The sequence below is a fragment of the Saccopteryx leptura genome, chromosome 4 (assembly GCF_036850995.1).
Source record: "Saccopteryx leptura isolate mSacLep1 chromosome 4, mSacLep1_pri_phased_curated, whole genome shotgun sequence".
NCBI lineage: Eukaryota > Metazoa > Chordata > Mammalia > Chiroptera > Emballonuridae > Saccopteryx > Saccopteryx leptura.
In genome coordinates, this window is record NC_089506.1 from 131,263,896 (window position 1) to 131,289,345 (window position 25,450).

The window sequence follows — 25,450 nt, forward strand, 5'->3', positions numbered from 1 at the left end:
ACAGCCATATAGCTCAATGGAATAGAACAGAGAGTCCAGAAATAAACCCATGCTTTTATGGTCGATTAATATTTAACAAAGGAGGCAAGAGCATATAGTCAATTAAAGACAGTCTTGTCAATAAATGGTGTTGGGAAAATTGGACAAGTACATGCAAAACCAGGAAACTATACCAACTTACACCATTTACAAGAATAGACTCAAAATGGATTAAAGACTTAAATGTAAACTGTGGAACCATAAAAATCCTAGAAAAAACTTAGGCAATAGAATCTCAGAAATATCTAATAGCAATATTTTAGCCAATATATCTCCTTGGACAGGGAAACAAAAGAAAAAATAAACAAATGGGGCTACATGAAACTGAAAGCCATTTCAGAACAAAGGAAGCCACTAACACAATGAAAAGGGAACCCACAGAATGGGAGGACATATTTGCCAATGATACATCTGATAAGAGGTTAATTTCCAAAAATATGTAAAGAACTTACACAACTCACCACCAGAGGACAATCCAATTAGAATGTAGGCGAAGGACCTGAATAGACACTTCTCCAAAGAGGACAGACAGATGGCCAATAGACATATGTAAAGATGCTAAATGTCACTAATCATCAGAGAAATGCAAATTAAAACCACAATGAGATATCTCACATCTGTCAGAAGGGCTATCATCAATAAATCAACAAACAATGAGTGCTGGCAAGGATGTGGAGCAAAGGGAACCCTTGTGCACTGTTAGTGGGAATTCAGACTGGTGCAGCCACTGTGGAAAACAATTTGGAGTCTGATCAGGTGGTGGCACAGTGAATAGAGTGTTGGCCTGGGACACCAAGGACACAGGTTTGAAACCTGAGGTCATTGGCATTAAGTGTGGATTCATCCGACTTGAGCCACAGGCTCACCAGCTTGAGTGTGGGATCATAGACATGACCCCATGGTCACTGGCTTGAAGCCCAAGGTCACTGGCTTGAGCAACAGGTCACTGGCTCAGCTGGAGCTCTACCCCCCAACCCCCGTCAAGGCACAAGGCACATATGAGAAAGCAATTGATGAACAACTAAGGTGCCCGTCCTGTCCCTTTCTCTCTCTCTCTCTCTCTCTCTCTCTCACTAAAAAAACAAAACTAAAAAAAAAAACAACCAGTATGGCATTTCCTCAAAATATTAAAAATGGATCTGACTTTTGACCAAGCAATCCTATTTCTGAAAATATATTTTAAGATTCCTGAAACACAAAATCAAAATAATACATGTACCCCTGTGTTCATTATAGTGTTATTTACAATAGCCAAGATCTGGAAATAGCCCAGTTGTCTGTTAGCTGATGAGTGGATAAAAAGCTGTGGTACATTTACACAGTAGAATAGTACATGCCAACGCGGGCCAGTTGGCTCAGTGGTTGGTAGCGTGTCGGCCTGGCATGTGGAAGTTCCGGTTTCGATTCCTGGTCAGGGCACACAGGAGAAGCGACCATCTGCTTCTTCACCCCCCCTCAACTTCTTTCTCTCTTTCTCTCCCCTCCTGCAGCAACGGCTGGATTTTTCTAAAGAGTTGGCCTCGGGCACTGAGGATGGCTCCCTTACCTCTACCTCAGGTGTTAAAATAATGGCCCCAACGGCCCCAGATGGGCAGAACATAGCCCCTTAGTGAGCTTGCCTGGTGGATCCCGGTCTGGGCACATGCAGGAGTCTGTCTCTCTGCCTTCCCTCCACTCAGTAAAAAAATAAATAAATAAAATGAAGACTACATGCCATAAAAAAAGAAGGAAATCTTACCTTTTGCGACAGCATGGATGGACCCGGTGATGACTATGCTAAGTGAAATAAGCCAGTCTGCCTGACCAGGTAGTGGTGCAATGGATAGAATGTTGACCTGGTGTCGTGGTGACAATGAACTATTCAGAGACCAGATGACATACTCCGAGGGGCGGAGGGGAGGCAACAGCCCTGGTCAACAAAATCCCCATCCCCAGCCTTACTCAGATATTTATTAGCCTGTACAAATTACTCAAGGAGGCAGACAGCAGAAGTTTTCAGAGGATGAAGTAAAGGACAAGGAACATGCTGACTTCTAATCTCTGTTCTGAGAATTGAAACATTTTCTGTAACTGAATCTTATCCTGCTGTTTTGCTGTTTCCAGCACACACTGTTTCCCGTATGGGTCTGAGAGGCCCCTGGACTCACATTGGCTCAGGGCTTTAGCCCTAGGGCGCCTTGCTGTCCCCAGTTGTCATCCTAACTCTGCATATTATCATAACATATACCTACAACCTGAGACACTGAGGAACCAGGTTCAAAATTGAGGTTGCCGGCTTGAGCATGGAATCATAGACATGACCCCATGGTTGCTGGCTTAAGCAAGGGGTCACTGGCTCAGCTGGAGTCCCCCATCAAGGCACGTATGAAAAAGCAATCAATGAACAACTAAAGTGCCACACCTATCAGTTGATGCTTCTCATCTCTCTCCATTCCTGTTTGTCTGTCTCTCTCTTTCTCTCTTGCTTAAAAAAGAAAATAAATAAGCCAATCAGAGAAAGACAAATACCATACAATCTCACTTATTTGTGGAATCTAATGAACAAAATAGAAACACCAACATAGATACATGGAATGACTGACAGCTGTTAGAGGGGTGGGTGTGGAGGGACTGGATGAGAAGATGAAGGGATAAAGCAAGAACACATATGTATATAACACATAGGCACACAACAGTGCGCTGATGGCCAGAGCAAAAGGGAGATAGGGAGGGGGTCGGTGGAGGAGGGCAAAAGGGAAGATGGAAAGAAACTTTGCTTGGGGCAGTGGGTACATAATGCAGTGTGCATTATGTTTTATTGAGTTGCACACTTGAAACATGTACCCTAATAAATTCAATTTAAAAAATCATAAAAATGAGGAAACTGACACAGGTTAAATAACTTGCCCAAGGTCACATAGCTGCTAAGTGGCATTTTGAACATGGGCATTCTGGCTCTGGAACTTGTACTCTTGACCATTAAGCTATACTCCCTCTTCAATTTTAGGTATTAAATATAAAAATAACCTAATCTTTTATTAAATATACTTAAATTCACAAATATTTTTCCAAACTGATGTGTAGACCACCAAAATAAAATATATTTTACACTTTTCAGTAGCTACTTCTGCTTATTTTTATGACAAATTTCAGTCTCCTTAGCATTGTATCTGATTCCAGCTTCTCTCTCCAACCTCATCTCTTACTTGTCCCTACCTGTGCCTCTAAGGTTCTGCTTTTATTTTCTTGAGTATGCCCTTTCCCCTTTGCCTCTGAGATATTGCACATGTCTGGGGTGCCTTTCTACTCCTGTCTATCTTCTTTATTAATTTCTAGTCATCCTTTAAACCTGCCCTACACTCTGCCTCAGTGCTGAGTTAAGTTCCTTTCATCTGTTCTTCCATAACACCTTATTATTCCCATCATAGCATTTATTAAATATTCATTTTTGGCTGACACTAATTTCATAATTCCTCAACAAAAAAAGAAGTTATCGAGAACTTTCTCATATTCCCTAACCCTTGTTAAAAACCATTAGTGACATTGTTATCACTTCTTTCCCCTCATCTTCTGTAACCTCAGTAGTCATGTGACACAAGGAACCACTCTCTCCTTGAAACACTCTTTATATTGGCAGCTTTGTTAGAAATAGTCTCCTGGTTTTCTTTCTGTTACACTACCATTATTACTCAACTCTCCCTCTCTCCTCTCTCCCTTCTTTTCCACACCTACTTATCTACCCTCTCTTTCTCTCTCTCTACACACACATACACACATACACACACACACTTTTTTCAACCTTTAAGAGTTCTAAAATCTCTCTTTAGGTAATCTATGCTCCTATAACTTTAAGTACCATCTTTATACCCTTTTATTTACTCTACAGCTATTTATTGATCAGTTCAGTTCCAAGTACTCTTTTAGTCATAGAATTAAAAATAATAACAATAAATGAACAAAATTCTATAAATCCCTGCTTACTAAGACATTCATTTTGGTGTCAGTAACTCCAAAATTTGTATCTTTGGGCCTAACACTCCAGGTATATATATTCAATTAATCACCTGCTTCATGTATCCTTGTTGGTGTCCAAAATAAAACAATCTTGGTCTTCCCTCAACCTAACTTACTCCCCCCAAACAAAAAGCTATTCTTCTCTTATTATGCTCCTCTCAGTAAATGGTTACTTCTACTGATCCAGATACCCAAGCCAAAAATTTTGTGGGTCCCTTCTTGATACTTCTCCCCTCCCTCCCTCCCTCCCTCCCTTCCTCCCTCCCTCCCTCCCTCCCTTCCTCCCTCCCTCCCTCCCTTCCTTCCTCCCTTCCTCCCTTCCTCCCTTCCTCCCTTCCTTCCTTCCTTCCTTCCTTCCTTCCTCCCTCCCTCCCTCCCTCCCTCCCTCCCTTCCTTTCTTCCTTCCTTCCTTCCTTCCTTGAGGCAGAGAGACAGACTCCTGCATGCACCTGACTAGGATCCACCCAGCATGCCCACTAGGGGGCGATGCTCTGTTGCAACTGGAGCCATTCTAGCGCCTGAGGTGGAGACCATGGAGCCATCATCAGTGCTCGGGTCAACTTCAGTACAGTGGAGCCTTGGCTGCGGGAGGGGGAAGAGAGAGAGAGAGAGAAAGTAGAGGGGGAAGGGTAGAGAAGCAAATGGGCACTTCTCCTGTGTGCCCTGGCCAGGAATCAAACCCAGACTTCCACGTGCCAGGCCAACGCTCGATACTTCTCTCTCTTTCTAATAACCACATCTAATAACACTAAGTTGTATTTCTTCTTCTTTCTGTTTCTTTCTCTACTGCCACTGTACTAGTCTAGTCCACTGTCACCTCTTGCCCGTACTATTGCAGAAGCCTCCTTGTTGGCATACCCTTTGTCTCTTGACACCCTCCATTTCTTCCCTACCATAGCACAAAGGTTGATCTCTTCAGAATGTACTTCTTTAAAATCCAGTGCCCAGTGCATTTAGAACAAAATCCACATGACACTAGGAAAAAGGAGAGTGTGGACAAGCTTATACAGATTAATCTCAAGACTTATTTTTGAAATCAGCTTTATGAATTCTCAGTGATTGTCATCATGTATATTATGTTACAAATGGTTATAGTGCACACTTAATCAAGACTTAATTTTGAAGAATTCATCACTTAAAGTGGATTTCTCTGTAAGTAGTAACTTTCTGCAGCACAAAAGGAATGAGACATCCTGTTCCCCTAAGTATCCAGAAAGAGGACTTTCTTATTTTCTCAAGCTTCTAGGAGAACCTGCCTTTCTCTGTGTGTGGTATAGCAAAGGACAGTTGTGTGTCAGATACTCATATATTTGGGAGGATTTGAAGACGTATAGATACAGTATGTCCCCAAATATGTTGACCTTTATGAACTAAATGCTCTTCAAATCTTACAAATCTTTGTAAGATACATATGGATTATAGCTTTTTGATTCTTAAAATTATGGTGGGTAGCCCTGGCAGGTTGGCTCAGCAGTAGAGTGTCCACCTGGCATGTGGAAGTCCTGGGTTCAATCCCTGGTCAGGGCACACGGGAGAAGCAACCATCTGCTTCTCCACCATTCTCCTCTCGAAGCCATGGCTTGAATGGTTTGAATAAATTGGCCCCAGGCACTGAGGATAGCTCCATGGCCTTGCCTCAGGCACTAAAATGGCTCGGTTGTGGAGCAGTGGCCCCAGATGGGCAGAACATCGCCAGATAGGGATCCTATCTGATTGCATGTAGGAGTCTGTCTCTCTACCTCCCCACCTCTCATTTAATTAAAAAAAAAAATTATGATGGTTAAGTGCTTTTTGAATATATACTCCCATATATACTCATGTACCTTTTTTGTACCTTTCTTACATTAATGCCTCTATTCTCTATTGTTTTTAATCTGTTTAAGAATAGTCCTATAGTTAGAACAGGAATTGTAAGTTACATGGAGTGGGGAGTGAAGTGTTCTCTTTCTAAATAAAATTCTACAAATAATGTCACAGCTTATCACTTTTATTTTATTTATATATTGATCATCTTTCAAAAAAACCACTACTTGATAGGTAAGGATTAATTCTATTGAATCCTGATTCTAATTGTCATTTAAAAAATGTTAGCCACTTACTGGTTATATCATTGATTAGCTATCTAAATATAAAAGAGAAAATTTTTGTTCAAAAGTTTATTTTACACTCAATCTTGTTAAAATTCTTTTGTCACAGTGGTCATGGTTTATTTCATGATTTCTTAGATTCCTCGTCAACCAATACCATCCCATATCTCTTTATAGAACAGTAAGTTTTTCTGTTTGCTATTGTCAACCTGCAATGTATATACATTGTTAGTTGCAATTATCAGAGTCCCATGAAACCTACTCAACTTACATGCTTTCCTCAGTTTCCTTTCTCTAACTTGAGCTCTGCTGTGGCCAGCCATTCCTGTATTTTATTATGTATGTGCAGGAGTTGCATTGCCAGAAGCACTGCTTTATTCTTGATTACTTAGGACTTTCAGGTCAGTAGTGGTTTCTGGACATTTGTTGTGCCCCTCATAGAATATATCAAGGAAGCCAAGTGCTGCATTTTGTGGGTTCACTACTCTTCTCCCTGTATTTCTTCCTCTTCTGAATTAAATGCTGCCCTCAGCTGCTTCTCACTACCTTGACTCTTCTCTTAACTTGGATCCATTTTGCTGTGGTTTTCCTGGGTCTTCTGAAATATCTTTAATTTTATAACACACACTTATGATGCTGTCAGTTCTTATCAAACTTCTTACCTGAAATTGGTTGGCAAAATTGGCTGCTTCTGGACTATGCCTAATTTTGATTATTTTAAAATAAGTAACTACGTAGAAGTTTCAGGACCCTAAGAGGCCAAAATCGTGATCAGAGTTAGTCTCTTATCCTTTTCTTTTCTGGCTAAGCAGTATTACACATTTAAATATTGCCCAAATTGATTTTAACTCTCTTCTTACCCTTCTTCACTCTCCTCATCCCTCATTAGGAATGGATACAGACGATTTTGCCCTCAACCAAGAAGGATATTCTGGTCTTTTTTTTTCACCTGTCCTGGAGCAGAAATGATTGGTGTTAATGACAGTCAAACATCAGCTACTTCACCTGAGGTTGACTCAGTTCTTGTTTTCCAGAAGTTTATTAAAAATGCAAATCGGTGCAATTTTCTAACCAAGATTTCTCAAAAACTTCATAATTACATGTAATTGAAATGTTGTAAAATTTACATTTTTGAGAAAGATGCACACACATTTTTTGTGAATTCCTTGAAACACCAGTTAACATTCAAGGTTGATTTTCTTTTTCCTAAAAATGAAAGGGAAACTTTTTTCATTAAATATGTGAAAAATAATAAGAGGCTTCAATCTGCTAAGAAGACTTCAACAGTCCTTTCACAAGGCTGATTCTGCAAGAAATACCAGATTTTTTTAATAATAAAAATATTATTTAAAATATCATCTAATGGTACAAGAAAATATTATTGTCTCTTGGTACATATACTCAGGTTTATAAATGGTGTTCAATTTGTACATTTGCTTTTTTTGTTTTTTTCTTAATTTGCAAAAACTGTTTAGGGAAATCTCATATCCCCTTCACCATTCCTTCTGCAGTGTTATCATCTTGCATAATTACATTACAGTATTCAAACCATGAACTTGATATCGATATACCACAGAGCTTATTTACATTTTATCAGTTATATATGTACTCATTTGTGTGTGTATAGTTCTATACAGTTTTATCATGTGTATAGCATGTGTAACTACCACCACGATCGAGCTGGAGAACAGTCCCATTACAAGACTACCTTGCACTACCTCTTTATAGCCCCTGTCCTTTCATTTCCTAAATCGTAAATAATTAACACTCTTTCAAGAATGTTGTGTAACATGGAATGGAATCATATAGTATGTGGGCCTTTGAAATTGGCTTTTTCCACTTAGCCTAATTTCTGTGAGGTCCATTGCAGTCATTGAGTGGATCAATAGTTTGTTCCCTATTCCTGCTGAGGAGTATTCCATGGTATGGCTGTATCACAAACTAACCGTTAAAGGACATTTAGATTGTTTCCAAATTTGGGCTGTTATGGAAAAGCTGCTATGAACATTTGTGTACAGTTTTGATGTGAACATAAGTTTTTGTTTGTCTTAGATAAAATGTTCAAGTACTTGCTGGGTCATATTAACACATTTTTTGTTTTAAAAGAAACTGCCAAGCTTTTTTCTAGAGTAGCTATACCATTTTACATTTCCCACAAGTAATGTGTGAATGATTTGATTTTTCCACATTCTCACTAGCATTTGATGTTAATCACTACTTGTTATTTCAGCATTTATCCATCACCTACCTGATAGGTGTATTGTGAGATCTGGTATTTTTTTTAATTTGGATTTCCCTAATGGCTAGTAGTGTTAAACATCTTCTCCTTTGTTTATTTGCCACCTGTACATCCTCTTCAGTGAAATGTCTGTTTATGTCTTCTGCCCACCTTCTAACTGGAGGCTTTTTTTTTTTTTTTTTTTACTTTTGAGTTTCAGTAGTTCTTGATATATTCTAGATAAGTTCTCTTTGTCAGATGTGTGGTTTGCAAATATTTTCTCCTAGTCTGTAATCTTTTTTATGTTCTTAACAGGGCCTTTCAGTAAGCAACAGTTTTTTTAATTTTGAGGACATCTAATTTATAGCTAACATTTTCTTCCTTCTGTGAATCACACTTTTGGTCTCAAATCTAAGGCCCTTTCGACTAATCCTAGATCCTGAAGATTTTCTATTCCTTTCTAAAAGTTGTGTGGTTTTATGTCTTATATTTAAGGCTTTGTTTGATTTTGAGTTAATTTTTGTATAAGGTGGGAAGTTTGATTAGACATTTATCCTTTTGCCTATGGGTATCCTGTTGCTTCAGCAGTATTTATTGAAAAGGTTATCCTTCCTCTATTGCATTGCTTTTGTACCTCTGTCAAAAATCAATTGGACAGCCCTGGCTGGTTGGCCCGGCATGAAGATGTCCTGGGTTCGATTCCCAGTCAGGGCACACAGGAGAAGTCACCATCTGCTTCTCCACTGCTCCCCTTCTCACTTCTCTCTCTGTCTTCTCCTCTGCTCTGCAGCCATGGCTCGATTGAAGGAGGTCACCCCCAGGTGCTGAGGATGTCCATGGCCTCTGCCTCAGGCACTAAAAAAAGACTCCAGTTGCAATAGAGTAACGCCCTAGATGGGCAACGCATTGGCCCCTAGTGAGCTTGCTGGGTGGATCCTGGTAGGGGTGCATGCAGGAGTCTTGTCTCTGCTTTTTTGAGTTCTCTCTTCTGGTCCTTTAACTGTATTTATCCCTTACGAGTTCCACACTGTCTTGATTAATATAGCTATACAGTAAGCCTTAACATAGGGAAGAGCTATCCTAGTTCTTTTGCCTGTTCATAAACTTTTTAAAATAAGCTTGCCTGTGTCTATAAAACACCTTGATAAGATTTAGGTAGGAATTGCATTAAACCTACAGATCAGTTTAAAAATTGACATCTTTACTATGTTGTCTTCTAACCAGTGAAAATGATCAAGTCCATTTTATTTAGATCTAGCTTCATTCATTAGCATTTTGTCATTTTCAGCATACAAATTTTGCATGTGTTTTGTTAGATTTATACCTAAGTTTAATTTTCTTTGAAGCTATTATAAATGTACTGTTTTTAATTTGTTTTTACATAAACAGTATTTCATTCTTAGATATAAAAGTGAAACCACTTTTTTGTGTGTTGGTCTTAGATCCTATGACCTTGCTGAACTCATTCTAGGAATTTACTTATAAATTTCTTCTGACAACACATAAATAATATATAGACAGACATGGCCATGTAGACAATCATGTTATTTGCAGATTGGGACAGTTTTACTTCTTTTCAATCTATATGTCATTTATTGTATTTTTTCTTGCCTTATTGCTCTGGCTACTACCTCTTACCAGTACTATGTTGAATAAGAGCGGTGAGTGAGAGTTATCCTTCCTTTGTTCCAACAGCATTTAAATGGCATTTAGTCTTTTACAATGAAGTATAATGTTAGTTGTAGGGTTTTTTGTTTTGTTTTCTTTTCTTTTGTTTATTGAGAGGCAGGGAGGCAGAGACAGACTACCACATATGCCTTGACTGGGATCCACCTGGTAAGCCCCCTAACAGGCGATGCTCTGCTCATCTGGGCTACTGCTCAATTGCTCTGCAATTGAACTATTTTAGCTCCTGAGGCAAGGCCATGGAGCCATCCTCAGTGCCTGGGGCCAACTTTGCTCAAATCATTCAAGCCATGGTGCGGGAGAGGAAGAGAGAAACAGAGAGAGTGGGAGGGGAAGGGGTAGAGAAGAAAATGGTGGCTTCTCCTATGTGCCCTGAACGGGTATTGAACCCGGGATTTCCACATGCCAGGCTGACACTCTACCACTGAGCCAACTGACCAGGGCCAGTTGTAGGAGTTTTTTGTAAATAGTTTTTTTTAAGTTGAGGAAGTTCCCCTCTATTCCTAGTTTGCTGAGTGTTCTTTTTTTTTTTTTTTTTTTTTTTTTTTTTTGCATTTTTCTGAAGCTGGAAACGGGGAGGCAGTCAGACAGACTTCTGCATACGCCCATCCGGGATCCACCTGGCATGCCCACCAGGGGGTAATGCTCTGCCCCTCTGGGGCATCGCTCTGTTGCATCCAGAGTCATTCTAGCGCCTGAGGCAGAGGCCACAGAGCCATCCACAGCGCCCGGGCCATCTTTGCTCCAATGGAGCCTTGGCTGCGGGAGGGGAAGAGAGAGAGGAAGGAGAGGAGGAGGGGTGGAGAAGCAGATGGGCGCTTCTCCTGTGTGCCCTGGCCGGGAATCGAACCTGGGACTCCCGCACGCCAGGTCGACGCTCTACCACTGAGCCAACCGGCCAGGGCTTGCTGAATGTTCTTGTCATGAATGGGAGTTGAATTTTGTCAAATGATTTTTCTGTGTCATTTAATAAGATTCATATGAGTTTTCTTATTTGATCTGTTGATTGTGAATTGTTTATTTCAGATATTGAATCAGACTTGCATACCTTCTTGATCACTTGATCATGGTGTTTAATTCTTTTGCATGTTGCTGGATTGAATTTGCTAATATCTTGTTCAGGATTTTTGCATCTTAAGTTTATGGGAGATAATGATCTGCAGTTTTCTTTTTTATACTGGCTTTGTCTGGTTTGGGCATCAGGTTAAAACTAGTCTCATAAAATGAATTGGGAAATGGTCCTTCCTTTTTTCTTGAAGGATTTGTGTAAAATTAGTATGTATGCTTCTTTAAATAGTTGATAAAATTGTCCAGTTGAACCATCTGGGCTTGGAGAATTCTTTTTAGGAATTTTTAAATTACAAATTCAATTTATTTGATTATAGAACTATTCAGATTATCAGTTGAATTTTAATGGTTTGCTTTTTCAGAAACTTTTTAATTACAACATTAATTTAGTTAAGTTATTATAGAACTCTTCAGGTTATCTGTTGAGTTTAATGATTTCCAGTTTTCAAGGAATTGGTCCATTTCTTCTAAATTGATAAATTCATGAGTATTATGAACAATATTATAAAATTGTTCTTGGTATTTTTTTCCTTTTAATGGTTGCAAGATCTGTAGTGGTATTTTCTATCTTATTACTGATATTGGTGATTTCTGCTTTCTCACTTTATCATATTGTCAGTCCTTTTTATTTATTTATTTATTTATTTATTTATTTTTCCAGACACAGAGCGAGAGTCAGAGAGAGCAATAGACAGACAGGAACACAGAGAGATGAGAAGCATTAATCATCAGTTTTTTTCATTGTGGACTTTAGTTGATTGCTTTCTCTTATGTGCCTTGACCGTGGACCTTCAGCAGACCGAGTAACCCCTTGCTCGAGCCAGCGACCTTGGGTCCAAGCTGGTGAGCTTTGCTCAAACCAGATGAGCCCGTGCTAAAGCTGACAACCTCAGGGTCTCGAAACTGGGTCCTCCGCATCCCAGTCCGATGCTCTATCCACTGCGCCACTGCCTGGTCAGGCTCATTGTCAGTCTTACAAAGGTTTATGTTTTTCAAAACACCAGCTTTTTGTTTCATTGATTTTTCTCTGTTGTTTTCTTGTTTTAAATTTTATTGGTTCTGATCGTAGTTTTATTTTCTTCCTTCTGTTTGCTTTGGGTTTACTTTGTTCTTTTTATAAGTTCCTGAACTAAGGACTTAGACTTTAAGATCTTCTTTCGTAATGTAAGCATTTCATACTATACATTTCCCTCTCAGCATTGCTTTAGCTGAATCCTAAAAAAAAAAAAAATGTTATATTTTCATTTATTTATCTTCATATTTCTCTGTTTTGAGACTTGTTAACCCATAGATTATTTAAAATATGTTGTTTAATTTGTAAGAGTTTAAAGATTTTTCTGGTGTCCTTTGTTGTTTTTGTTTTGTCTTTTTTTCACTCAGTGTGCAGTGTACTGCTATGAATATTTTATAGGTGCTTGAAAGTATTTGTATTTTCCTTTTTTAGGTAGAATGTTCTAATAGATATTGTTGTTTGATGGTATTGTTTACTTCTTTTATTTCTTTGCTGATATTTTTTTTGATCTAGTACTTTTATCAGTTGCTAAGGAGATACTGAAATTCCCTAATATATTTGTGGATTTATCTTTTCTTTTAGCTCTATCAGTTTTTGTTTTGTTTATTTTGAAACTGTCTTGTTTAGTGTGTGCACATTTAGAATCACTATGTTTTCTTGATGGATTGATCATTTTGTCATTATGTGGTATCCCTCTTTGTCCCTAAGATCTTTGCTCTGAAGTCTATCCAGTTATACAGTATTAATAGAGCTACTCCTTTTTTTTTTAATTTTGCATATCTCTCATTTAATCCTTTTATTTTCAATATGGCTATCTTGTTTAAAGTGAGTTTTTTTTTTAATTAAGTGAGAGGAGGGGAGGCAGAGAGACAGACTCCTGCATGTGCCCCAGCCTAGGATCCACTGGGAAAGCCCCCTTAGGGCAATGCTCTGCCCATCTGGGCTGTTACTTGGCAGTGGAGCTAATTTTAGCACCTGAGGTAGAGACCAGGGAACCATTGTCAGCTTCCGGGGTCAGCTTGTCCCAACCATTGAGCCATGGCTGCAAGGATAGGAGAGGGTTGGAAAAGCAGATGGTCACTTCTCTGGTGTGCCCTGACTGTAGAATCGAACCTGGGACATCTACACCCCTGGCTGATGCCCTACCATTGAGCCAACCAGCCAGGGCCTAAAGTGAATTTCTTGTAGACAGCAAAAAGTTGAGTTCAATCTGTGAATGTCTTTTAGCTGGTGAATTTAGATCGTTTGTATTTAAAGTAATTATTGCCATTGTTAGGGCTTAAGGGACTAGATTATTTTGTTTCATGGGATTCTTTTTAGATCCTTAACCATTCAGTGATAACCACAAACATAAGTGAAGTAAATTTCTTATTTGAGAAACAGGTTTCCCAAAAGTGAACATTCCAGGAAGCCCATGTGGAAGCTGTAAGGCTTCTTAAGACCTAGTCTCAAGTCTTCAGTCCCAGAATGCCTCCTCCACTACATTCCATTGGTCATACAGAGCCAACCCAAATTCAGTGTGGGAAGTGGGCAGGAATTCCAGAAGGTGGGGATCATTAGAGGCCATAGAGGAGACTGGCTTTTCACTACCACTAATTCACATGCTAGAGTTGAAACCAGAATCATGAACTATAACTCAGACTCTTTCAACTAGCTAATCACTCTGGGACTTGACTTTCATATCTGTAAATTGAGACTGGACTGGATGACCACTTGTGTCTCTTCTAACTCTATGATTCTCCACTTGTTTCTCAGAGTACATTTATATCTTTTCTCCTCAGCTTTATTGTGGTATAGTTGACTGTTTAAAATTGTATCTATTTAAGGTGTGCAACCTGATGTACATTGTGAAATACTGACCACAGTCAAGTTACTTAACAAATCCATCACCTCACATAGTTGCCATTTTCACTCTTTTGTTGTCAAGTGGATTTCTTGACATGTTTTTTAGCACATTACTATTTTATCACTCAATTAAAGGAAAGACTTAACCATTGTTTGGTGATCTCTGGACTTCTCTAGAGCTCAGTTTGGCAACCTAATGCAGTTACCATTGGTTCCAGAAGCAACCAGTATCCAATGTTACAGTGTTTATAGATTATATAGGTACAGCCATCCCTGGGCAAATGATCTGTTTCGTTAAAGAAGCTATAAACCTTATCCCAATTAAGCAATAGCAAAAGAACTTAACATTGGCCAGATTATTTTACAGCACTCTTCTTTCAGGGGGAAAAAAAATTAAGATCTGCTGATTAGGGCATTCTCCCCCTCCCCCATTTATATATATTTGATTTTAAAGAAAATTGATCAGATTTTAGTTCATTTGTTTATTCATTGTTATAATCTGAGCTGTGCTAAGCCTAATTCTATTTTTACCAGAATAACTTCCTCAAAAAATTGTTACTTGTTTTAAAAACAAGGCTTTAGTACCTGACCTGTGGTGGCACAGTAGACAAAATATCACCCTGGAATACTGAGGTTATCAGTTTGAAACTCTGCACTTGCCCACTCAAGGCACGTATTAATACTACAAACCAATGAACAACTAGAGTGAAGCAACTATGAGTTGATACTTCTTGCTTCCCCCACCCTGTAAAAATCAATAAATTAAATTTTAAAAAAGCAAGACTTTATAGTAAGACTGCATCCCATTGTGTGCCCCTAAGATTCGTTGTACCTCCCAATCTGTGTCAAGATCCTGCCTTTAGTCTTGTCATAGTCAGCATTAGAATAAACTTTTAATTTATTCAGTTATTTTAAACAGAGGCACCATTCATTTTAATGAGTTCTTCCCAAAGGGAACACTTTGAAAGGTAATAATCATTTAGTGTAAGGAAGATATTTTGAAGGGTGTCTTTACTATATAATCACACCTTATATACTGTCTTTTAAAATTATTTCTGACAATTGTAATTTATTGTTACTAGGTAAAGTATATAATTTATTGTCTCGATAGAGATATGATTTGTGGATTCCAAATACAGTCATCACTACATGGGAAGCTTTTGGCTTCCTGTGACATGGTCTTATAGAAGCAGCATTAAATATTTACTTTTGTGTTTATGCTCCTATACTGGATTGGAAGATGGAGGCCTTTTCTTTTTCATGTTTGTATCCACTATACCTGATGCCCTGCAGCTATATATAGTAAGCTTATTGAATGAATTGGAGCTGATTTACTGGAGACTGAATTTTGGCCCCATGTAGGTCAGAGTCCCATTTTGATAAAGTAATTGGCGATTCTTGCTGTATAATGATAAAATAATAGAGAAGTTATTTGGGGTAGCATTGTTTAAAGTGTATTTCAGTGACAACTTATTAAAGCCTTTTAAAATAGTTTACAAAGATACATTTTGGCTTATCATGTGTTTGACCTAATTCTTTCTGTTTCATCTTAATTTCTATAAGCTATTCTCAAGGGAAGTCCATAGGGGAGGAAATATGAATCACTTATCCAATGAAATGTGCCACCACTGATTTTTCACATGTATTCAAACTAACCCAAATACACAGAAATAATTTAGTGGCAATGATTAAATATCTAGGCATATTATACTTAGTTGTGAAGTAAAGTCGTGATCCTGCATTTGAAATTTCAACATGTGTCTTCCAGTAAAAAAAATGACAAGTTCAGCAGATTTTCAACTGAGGAAATGTAGACAGAACATCCTTGTATAATATAATTCTGATTTTTTCTTTTACAATGTGAGCTATGACAAAACTGTTGGGGAAAGGAAGAGGGTGCTTACTGAGACTTATTAAAGTTTCTATTAAGATACAGTATAATTACCATTAAATTATGTCTTTTTTATTTCCTATGAGCTAGTAATAAAGCTTTTTAGTAAAAGTTCAGATTTTGTATCCATTTTACCAAAGGTATTTGATCAAACATGAGTTTTTGGAAATAAATACTTAAATGATCTCTGTGTCTCTTACTGAGAATAGTTTAAGGAAATAAAGCTTTTTACTTACCTTAGGAAAAAGACTTATTTGAGGTTTAACATCTGAAACTCTTATTTACCCTCCTGTTGATTGGGTTTCTAAGTCATTGATTTGATTTTTTTTGATTTTTTGATTTTATATGTTACAGTCCAGCTTTGAATGATTTTAAGTCCAGAGATATCTGCTGGAATAAATACTCCTGTGTTTAATTCTGTAGTGTCTGTCTTCAGGAAGAATAGGCAGAAGTTCATATTCAGAGGGGTGCCAGGTTGGTAATTTGGCTCAAACTACATGGGGAGAATAATTTGTCTCCTAAAATGAAGCACCAGGATAAGTAATAACTTTTTATGCATGATAAGCATCAAAAATATGAACCTGCTGGTCTTTGCTTTTCATTTTTCTTTACCTCTTTCTTTCAGTGAGAACCTCCTGCAGTGTGCACACGATGTGATCAATAACTCAATAACTTTTTTCATGCAGTAATTATCTCCATGTGATATTATATGAACACTGTTTTTCTTTATTACTCAAAAGATGCAGGAGATATTTATATAACCAGCTGATCCCATTTTGGATGAAGGTGCTTTGCAACAGTAGGAGAAATAGTTTATTTTAAATAGCCTTTTTAAATCAATACTTTATGAAAAGCTTTTTCAGTTAATTTTCACTTAGTACAAGAAGATGATTACCGGAAGAGGTTTAGATCTAAAACTTGTACTTTGTTTATCTTACAGTATAATAGTCCTTTAAGTACACTTTAAATTAAAATATTGAACTGGTTTACATACCCACAATTTTTCTGATTCCTCTAAATCACTTTAGATATTTACAGAGGTATAAGTTCTATCATTTTTGCATGTCTCACAGAGATTCTCATTATAGGCAGAGATCCTGCAAGAGTCCCGGATGATGATCCCAGATTGCCAGCGCAGGTTGGAAGCAGCATATGCTGATCTTCTGCAGACATTAGTAAGTAAAGATTTTTCTGCTATGTGTTTAAAATTTTTCCAATCTAATATATAAAAGGCCAAAATTTTAAATATTTTACACTGAAAACTAGTTGGTGACATATTTTGTTCTCTTAATGCTGTGTACTAGTCTACTTTAAAATAATTAATGAACTTTAAATTATATTTAAGTTATACCTCCAGTAAAAGTACTATGTTGAGCATGTTTATTTTATTTACCAGTATTTAAATTTAAATATGTTTGAGGTAACATGGTAGGTATTTATGGTACTAATATTGTTCTCCAGTATCTAGAATTATTTGGTTTTCATACATAAAGATCTTTTTTCACACATTAAAGATGAGTAGAATGTTTGAAATATTAAAGCTCCAAATATTTCAAATGAATTTGGACCATAATAAAAAAGATCTGGAATTCTTTCAGATTCAAACCTAAATTAATTTGAGAGAAAAACAAACCCTGTAATATAGGCAATCCTCTCATATTGACTTGGAGCCTATTATTATACTTGTTTTATAAATGCCTTGTGATATAGTAGCAGAATCATTTTATAAAGAATTCTAAGAATAATTAAAGTCATCTTCTTTTCTAATAGAGTTATAAAAGCATAGAACTATATGCACACCAGTTGTTACTGTTTGATAATTTGATGAATTCTAATGTTTACTAATTTCATTTTATACTTATATTTCTGGAGCTAATATTAATTACTTGTTGCACAGCTATCTTCTGATTGATGGTTGTTCCCTATATAACAAAAATAATGTTCTATGTATATGATCATATGTATTCTTTGAAAGAGAGTGAGATATGTTTTCCCACTAAAATAGTATTAGGACTAAATCTGTACAGAGAAAGAGAGAAATGTCTACATTTTACTTTAATTTTGACACAGAACTCCATATTTACCTATAGGATCTTTTAAAAACCAAAAACTTTCCTTTACAGCCAAAAATGAAGTTATGATTTTGAAATAAAAAATAAAAACAGGAAATAATTAATAATTAAAATACTACCTGAGACAGAATCTGTATTTTTGACAATTTAAATGATTTTTTTCTCTCATAAATCTAGTAGCTGAGAAAGTAATAGAAATTGCTTGAAAAAAATAATATTTTTGAATGATGTATTTGAGGATGTATTCAACAATATCACTGCCTCAGGGAACTTAAGTTTACTGAGAAAAAAGACATGTTTAGGTGTAATTAGATAGTAAGAAACTCTTGTCTGTAGTCTGAATTAAGCAAATTCTTTAAGATGTATGCTAAATAAAGACACTTTATTCCCTCTGCTCTGTAACTGTTTGTATATCTTCAACTTTTATTGACCTGAAATGAATTTCTGACCATAGCTTTATTTATTTATTTAGAATCAAGCAAAATTTTCTATGCATAATAACTTAAATGATATTACTTCATTTATCTGTTACCACTATAATATATTGGTACAAGTTTTCTGTATAAAGTACCAAGGAAAATTTCAGTGTTTAAATATCAGAGAAGGAAAGATGTATTTTGTTTCTTGTAGTAGAGCTGGGGTCGGGAACCTATGGCTCGCAAGCCAAATGTGGCTCTTTTGATGGCTGCATCTGGCTCACAGACAAATCTTTAATAAAAATAATAATAATAACGTTAAAAATATAAAACATTCTCATGTATTACAATCCATTCATTTCCTACTGCTCATGTTCTACAATCCATTCATTTCCTACCGCTCATGTTCATGGTTGCAGGTGGCTAGAGCCAATCATAGCTGTCCTCTGGGACAACACCAAATTTTTATTGGATAATGCGTAACACACAGGTATGGCTCTCACGGAATTACATTTTAAAATATGTGGCGTTCATGGCTCTCAGCCAAAAAGTTTCCTGACCCCTGTAAAGTATAGAATGCTCATTAATAAGCAGGCAGTTCAGCTTTCTAATTTGAAGATTGTACTTAACTTTGGTGTGACATTGGTAGTCTTCTTTGTTGTTTTGAATAGTTGGTGGATTATTTTGTTGTAAATTTTGTCATGTATGTAACACATTAATAAATCATTTTTACATTGTCTATGATCAATAATGTTTTTATCTTGTGATGTCTTAATAAAATAAGAATTTAAAAATTTTTTCTTAATATTTTATTCAATTAATAATGTAAGAGCTTTACATGATCATGCTTTTCACTTATGCTATGAGAATATACAGTGAGACCAAACCAGACCTATTGTATTTTCTCTTACCTGTAAAGAAAGAACAGAACTATGGGGGAAAACCTGTAAAAATACACTGTCCTATTTAGATGAGGCTTGAGATTCTTTTTCTTTTAATTTTTGAGCTGTTTACATTGATGGTTTGTAATATTTGAGTAAATAACAAGCTACTGAAGTTGAGAAGTATGAACTTACTTTTATTCTATTCCATCTCAGGAGAATGAAAAGGAGCTGGAGGAGGCTGAGGAGTACAAGGAAGCACGCTCAGTACTGGAGTCAGTGAAGTTAGAAGCCTGACATTCTTCTGGACCTTGTGTTTTTGCAATTAATCCTGGAATTCATTCCGTATTTTATTATTTTTGATCTTCTATGTGTTCAAGTAGTATGAGAATGTGATTCTTTTTATGCAATTACATATATTTTTCTTTGTCTAATTTAATGTGTCAAATAAATGAATTCATCTAATAAAATTGTTTATTTTATACTTTTTAAAAATTTTCCACTGATGAGAGAAAAGGAGGGAGAGAGAGAGAGAAAGAAGCATCAATTCGTTGTTCCACTTGCCTCTCATCTGGGCCCTCAGCATGTCCAAATAATACTGTATCCACTAAGCCTCCTGGCCAGAGCCTATTTCATACATTTTTTTAGATGTTTATTTTATGGATTTTACAGAGAGGAATGGAGAGAGCAAGAGAGAGACAAGAACATAGATCTGTTCCTGTATGTGCCCTGATGGGATTGAACTGGCAACCTCTGCACGGCAATTGACCAGGGCATACATTTAAAAAAAATATTTTAATTAACCTTTCAATATTAAGTCATAGACATTTTTGACAGAGAATTAAACTCTGTTAGATTCTATTTGAAGTCTAAATATTATGCTTCATAAGCATGGTCTGAGTTAAAAGCAGGATACCATTTTATTCTATTTTTTTTTAGATAAAACCCCAGATTTGGAACAGTTTATTCTGAACAGGGTGCAACTCCCTAATAAGAAAAGAACCTCTTATGGACTAGGCCATCCATAGTAAAAGTCTAACATTTTTATCTGTATAAACTAATGGGAAACATTTAAACTTTTTCCAGAAATACATTTATATAAAAAATACCAACCAATTAAATCAAATAAGATTCTTATGCACAATAAAGAATTGAATTATCTTTTAAAAGAATAATGGCTGTTGCTGTTGGTGTGCTGGAAAATGTTTAATGGCTCTTCAAGATAGAAATGGAACCTCTTGAGTTGTAGCTTTTGCTGATTTTTGTAGTATAAATTCTACCATTGTAACTGATTTCAAGCTACTAACATGACATCACTGAACACAGAGTTGGAAAGAGACTGCAGCTCCAAAATACACGGGCTATAGTTGAACCTGGATTCTCTCTCATTACCTGGAAAAGAGCATTGCTTTATCACCGGGTATTTTTTCAGTACAATTTTAAACCCACTTGAGTTTACTTTCTAAAAATATTTGACAACTCATTTACTTTTCTTCTTCTATGTCTAGAGACTGTGTATGAACCTTATATCACCAGCCTAACATGAGCAGTGATCTAATGAACCAAAATGATAGCATTTAAATTTTAAAACTCATGATTGAAAACATAATAAAACTTGAATTTTTGCAGCTATAAAATATATACTTATAGTGTGGTTCATCTGATTTTGGAGGTTGCTGATGATCACTAGAAATAAAAATATTTATTGACTATGTCAAAAAGATTAGAGAAGAGAAAAATAATATTATTTCTTAATGTTATTTATAAAGCCTACTCTTGTTTTAAAACACAGAATGTATAATTTATAAAATCTTTATATATGCAGAAAATTACTTCAACAGGGAGTAACATATATCAGAAGCATTTCTAAATTGAAATGTCATCATCTTAAAACATATTACAGGCCCTGGCTGGTTGGCTCAGTGGTAGAGCGTCAGCCCCACGTGTGGAAGTCCCAAGTTCTATTCACGGTCAGGGCACACATAAGCACCCATCTGCTTGTCCACCCCTCCTCCTCTTGCTTCTCTCTCTCTCTCTTTCTCCTCCCCTCCTGCAGCCATGATTCAATTAGAGCGAGTTGGCCCCTGGCACTGTGGATGGCTCCATGGCCTCCACCTCAGGTGCTACAAAATGGCTCCAGTTACAATAGAGTAAGGGGTCCAGATGGACAGAGCATCGCCCTCTAGTGGGCTTGCCAGGTGGATCCCAGTCGGGGCACATGCGGGACTCTGTCTCTGCCTCCTCTCCTCTCACTAAAATTTAAAATATATATATATATATATTTTTTATATTATATATAATAAAATATATATATATATATATATATATATATATATATATATATATATATATATTACATGCCATTTTAAAAGTTACTAAGGTTCAATATTAGAGATTGAGTACCAGGAGAATTGAAAATATTTTGTAGATGGAATTAAGCACCAGAACAGGTTGGCTTTTTAAAAATATGTGTATTTAGTTTTTCAAATAGGATATCATTTTTTAAAAGTATATGACTATTTTTTAATGTAAAACATTTCATTTCAGTCTTTTGCCAAATACATAAACATTGTATGTATTCCTAGCAAATGGTTGCCTGACCAATTGAAACTTGAAGAGAACATACAATTTAAAAAAAAAAAAAAGAAAGTGTTAGCCTGACCTATGTTGGCACAGTGGGTAAAACATTGACCTAGAACACTGAGGTCACTGGTTTGAAGCCCCAGGCTTGCCTGGTCAAGGCATGTATGAAAAGCGAATTGATGCTTCCCACTCCTCCCACTCCCTTCTCTCTCTCTCTCTCTCCTCTCTCTAAAATTAAAATCAATAAATAAAATCTTAAAAAAAATTTTTTTTTAAGTGTTAGTTTCTGTAAATAAAAGTAATACTAAAGTAAGCTTTGCAGCCCGGACCTGAATCTTGTTTACTGGGGAAAAAAAAATTACTTTCTGGCCAAAAAGCAAGGTAGAAAAAAAGAATTATATCTTTAGACAATTCCTATCTCAGATACAAATTTTGTACTGGCTCTCTGTTCAGGTACTGATGAGAACCAGCAAGAAGGTCATCATTCTGTGAAGGCTTATTTCTGGGAATTTTTGACAATTCCACTTACATTTTCATGGCCAAGAAGCACATTAAATTAAGAACAGTGATGTAATGATTCAGCATTAACTTGTTTTTAAGCTTTTATTTGATACCTTACATCTGTGTAAAATTTTGTAGAATAAGTGAAAAGAACATTTCTAACCTCAAGTGAGAGAAAGAATGCTTTGAAGGATTCCATCATGACTTGGCCAGACAACTGGGTTGGTCGGAACCTTGACCCAGAGTGCAGAGGTTGCCAGTTTGATTTCCGGTCAGGGCATATACAGGGGCAGCTCGATGTTCCTGTCTCTCTTCCTCCCTGCCTCTCAAAAAAAAGATTTCATCATAACACAATACAGAGCCTTTCAAACTGTTTTGACCACAAACCACACTAAACATTTTCCATTGTGACCCAGTACTTACATATGGGGGTCTGTATATACATAAAACAATAATAATAATGTGGTGCATTTACACAATGGAATACTACGTGGCCATAAAAATAGAAGGAAGTCTTTTGCAATGTTATGGATGGACCTGGAGAGCATTATGCTAAGTGAAATAAGCCAGTCAGAGAAATACAAGTACCATATGATTTCACTCGTGGAATCTAATGAACAAAATGAACTAATAAGCAAAATAGAGACAGACTCATAGTGAGCAAGTGGACTGATGTCATGGGTGGGGACTGGGTGAGAGGGGAGGAGGGAATGAACAAAAAGGACCAAGAAAAAAAAGAGACTCATGGACACAGATAATAATATGGTGATTGCTGGGGAGGGGATTTGGGGGGAGAGTTGAAATAAAGTCAAAATAAAAATTTGTTTATTTAAAAAGTGAAAAAGTATCATGAAAAATAAGTATCCATAATAGGTACAGTTCCTCAGATATTTTTATTCCATATCATTTTTAAAAAAAATATTTATTGATTTCAGCAAGAGAAGAAGGGAGAGAGACAAGAAGATCAAGCTGTTTCTGTATGTGCCCTGATCAGGGACTGAACCAGCAACCTTTGCACTTGCTGGCAATGTTCTAACCAACCAAGCTATGCGGCCAGGGCTGTTTTATTTTTTCTTAATAGTGATTATGACCATGCTGTTGGGTAGTGAAAGACAATAAAATTATTATTTTTATAAAAGTTATAAAACTTATTAGGTCTCAGAGCAGTTGTGTGCCAAGTTATACACATTGTTGGTATAGTGTCATGGCAAAGTACAATTAACATTTGTTAGGTGTCTCATTTTTGCGCAGACTAATACAATGGCTTTCATAGAGTAGTAGGCAAAACAAAGACATAAAAGTGACAGAATCAAGTAATAAGCTAAAGTGATCAACTTTTTACAATGAAAAGGACAAAAATAAATGGAAGAAAATATCGTAAATAAAAGACATTTTATTCATTGCAACAATAATACACTATAATATGAAAAATGCATAATAAAAACATTTATAATATTTTATATTGTAATTATGCTTATATGCCTATTAATTTTTTATAATAATTGTAAGAAAAAAGTACTCATTTAGATACAAATACATCACATCACACACAATGGATCAACTCTGCATCAAATGAATATGGACATTTAAGATTAGTCTTCCAGTATCAAAAAGGAGGACATGTAGGAAGACACATTTCGAGGGAGGATGGAATTTACAAAAGAAGGACTGACCTCCCTAAAGGAGGACTATTGGTCACCTTAAATAAGCCTAACTTTTTTAATATAGTTTTCTGTAAAACAAAAGGCACATCATTTCTAAGTGAGAAAGTTCATAGGATAAAGAAATAGAATCAGCCCTGGCCGATAGCTCAGTTGGTTAGAGCATCATTCTGAAACTCAGAGGTTGCTAGTTCAGTCCCTGGTCAGAGCACATACAGAACAGATAGATGTTTCTGTCTCTTTCTCTCTCTCCCTCTCTAAAATCAATAAATAAAAATTAAAAAAAAAAAAAAGAAATAGAAACATAACGTAGAATAAGTAAAGTCATCAAACCTAGGCTGTTTTTAATGCTATTAAGAGCATTCCTTCCTGACTGGTGGTGGCTCTGTGGATAGAGCATCAACCTGGGACACTGAGGTTTCAGGTTCAAAACCTCGAGGTCACTGGCTTGAGCCCAAAGGTCACAGGCTTGAGCAAGGGGTTACTTGCTCATCTTGAGTGCCCCTGCCTGCACCCTAGTCAAGGCACATATGAGAAGCAATCAATGAACAAAGTGATGCAAGTAGAAATTAATGCTTCTCATCTCTTCTTTCCTATCACTCCTCTTAAAAAAAAAAAAAGTGTTCCCAAGTTTCAGAATTTCACATGGACATTATTGGCTAATGGGGAGTCAACCCTAGTATATCAAAGTACGCCCCCAAAGTCCTGGACGGGAGCTTTGCAGGTTGGGCTTTTGGTATACAGTATTTTCATACTGGAGAAGTATTGCCATTTAAGGACTAGGTTGTCCTTCCTTAATCCTATTTTGTACCAGGTGAATAAATCATGTAAACAGTTCCTTAGGAAGAAATGGAATGAATAATGAAAGCTGGTTAAAACAAGATATTGTAATGTTCATTTAATATTACTTTCTGGTTAGGAACATTCAAAGGCTAATATTTAAAAATTGTCTCTGCCTACACCTGTGCATTGAATCACTTTCAAATTGAGCAGTCAAACCTGGTTAATCTAAATTACTTTGCAAACTTTATTACATTACTTGGCTTTTAAAAAATTCTATCAGATTTAATAAGGACACATTCTACAGCTGGTTATCACTTAAATCTTATTATTTGGTCATTTAGATAAACCAAGGATAGATTAATCCTTTTTTTGATGGCAAGTCAGGACCTTTAAATGTCAGTGTAAACTTGACATGCATGTGAATAAGAGCTGTTAAGCATTTGGCATGAAAGGGTTAATCAGATAATTTAGTCCTTGATACTCTTGAGTGGTTTAACTGGAAAGAAATTGAATGGTTTAGAAATGGTGCACTGTGAAACAAGTTATAAGTATTAGTGTACTTAAAATTTTTAAGAGTGCTTCATATAAATTTACATTGCACTCCACTATTAGTCTAACTGCTCTTATATTCTGAGAAGTATTTGTTCATGTATTGGATTGTTGCACAGAAAGTTAAAATTAATTTATGCTATAGTAGATCTGAATCTTTGTTTT

General features: G+C 36.4%; 1 protein-coding gene across 1 annotated transcript in view; it reads left to right on the forward strand.

Moving 5' to 3' along the window:
* Positions 1–21,863, forward strand: part of TBCA (tubulin folding cofactor A) — a 108,075-nt gene extending 86,212 nt beyond the window's left edge. Inside the window, exons 3-4 of the mRNA XM_066381708.1 lie at positions 16,928–17,014; positions 19,425–21,863. Of these exons, the coding sequence (XP_066237805.1) occupies positions 16,928–17,014; positions 19,425–19,505 (168 nt within the window). The 3' untranslated portion in view covers positions 19,506–21,863. The remainder of the gene's footprint in view (positions 1–16,927; positions 17,015–19,424) is intronic.
* The last annotated feature ends 3,587 nt before the right edge of the window (positions 21,864–25,450 follow it).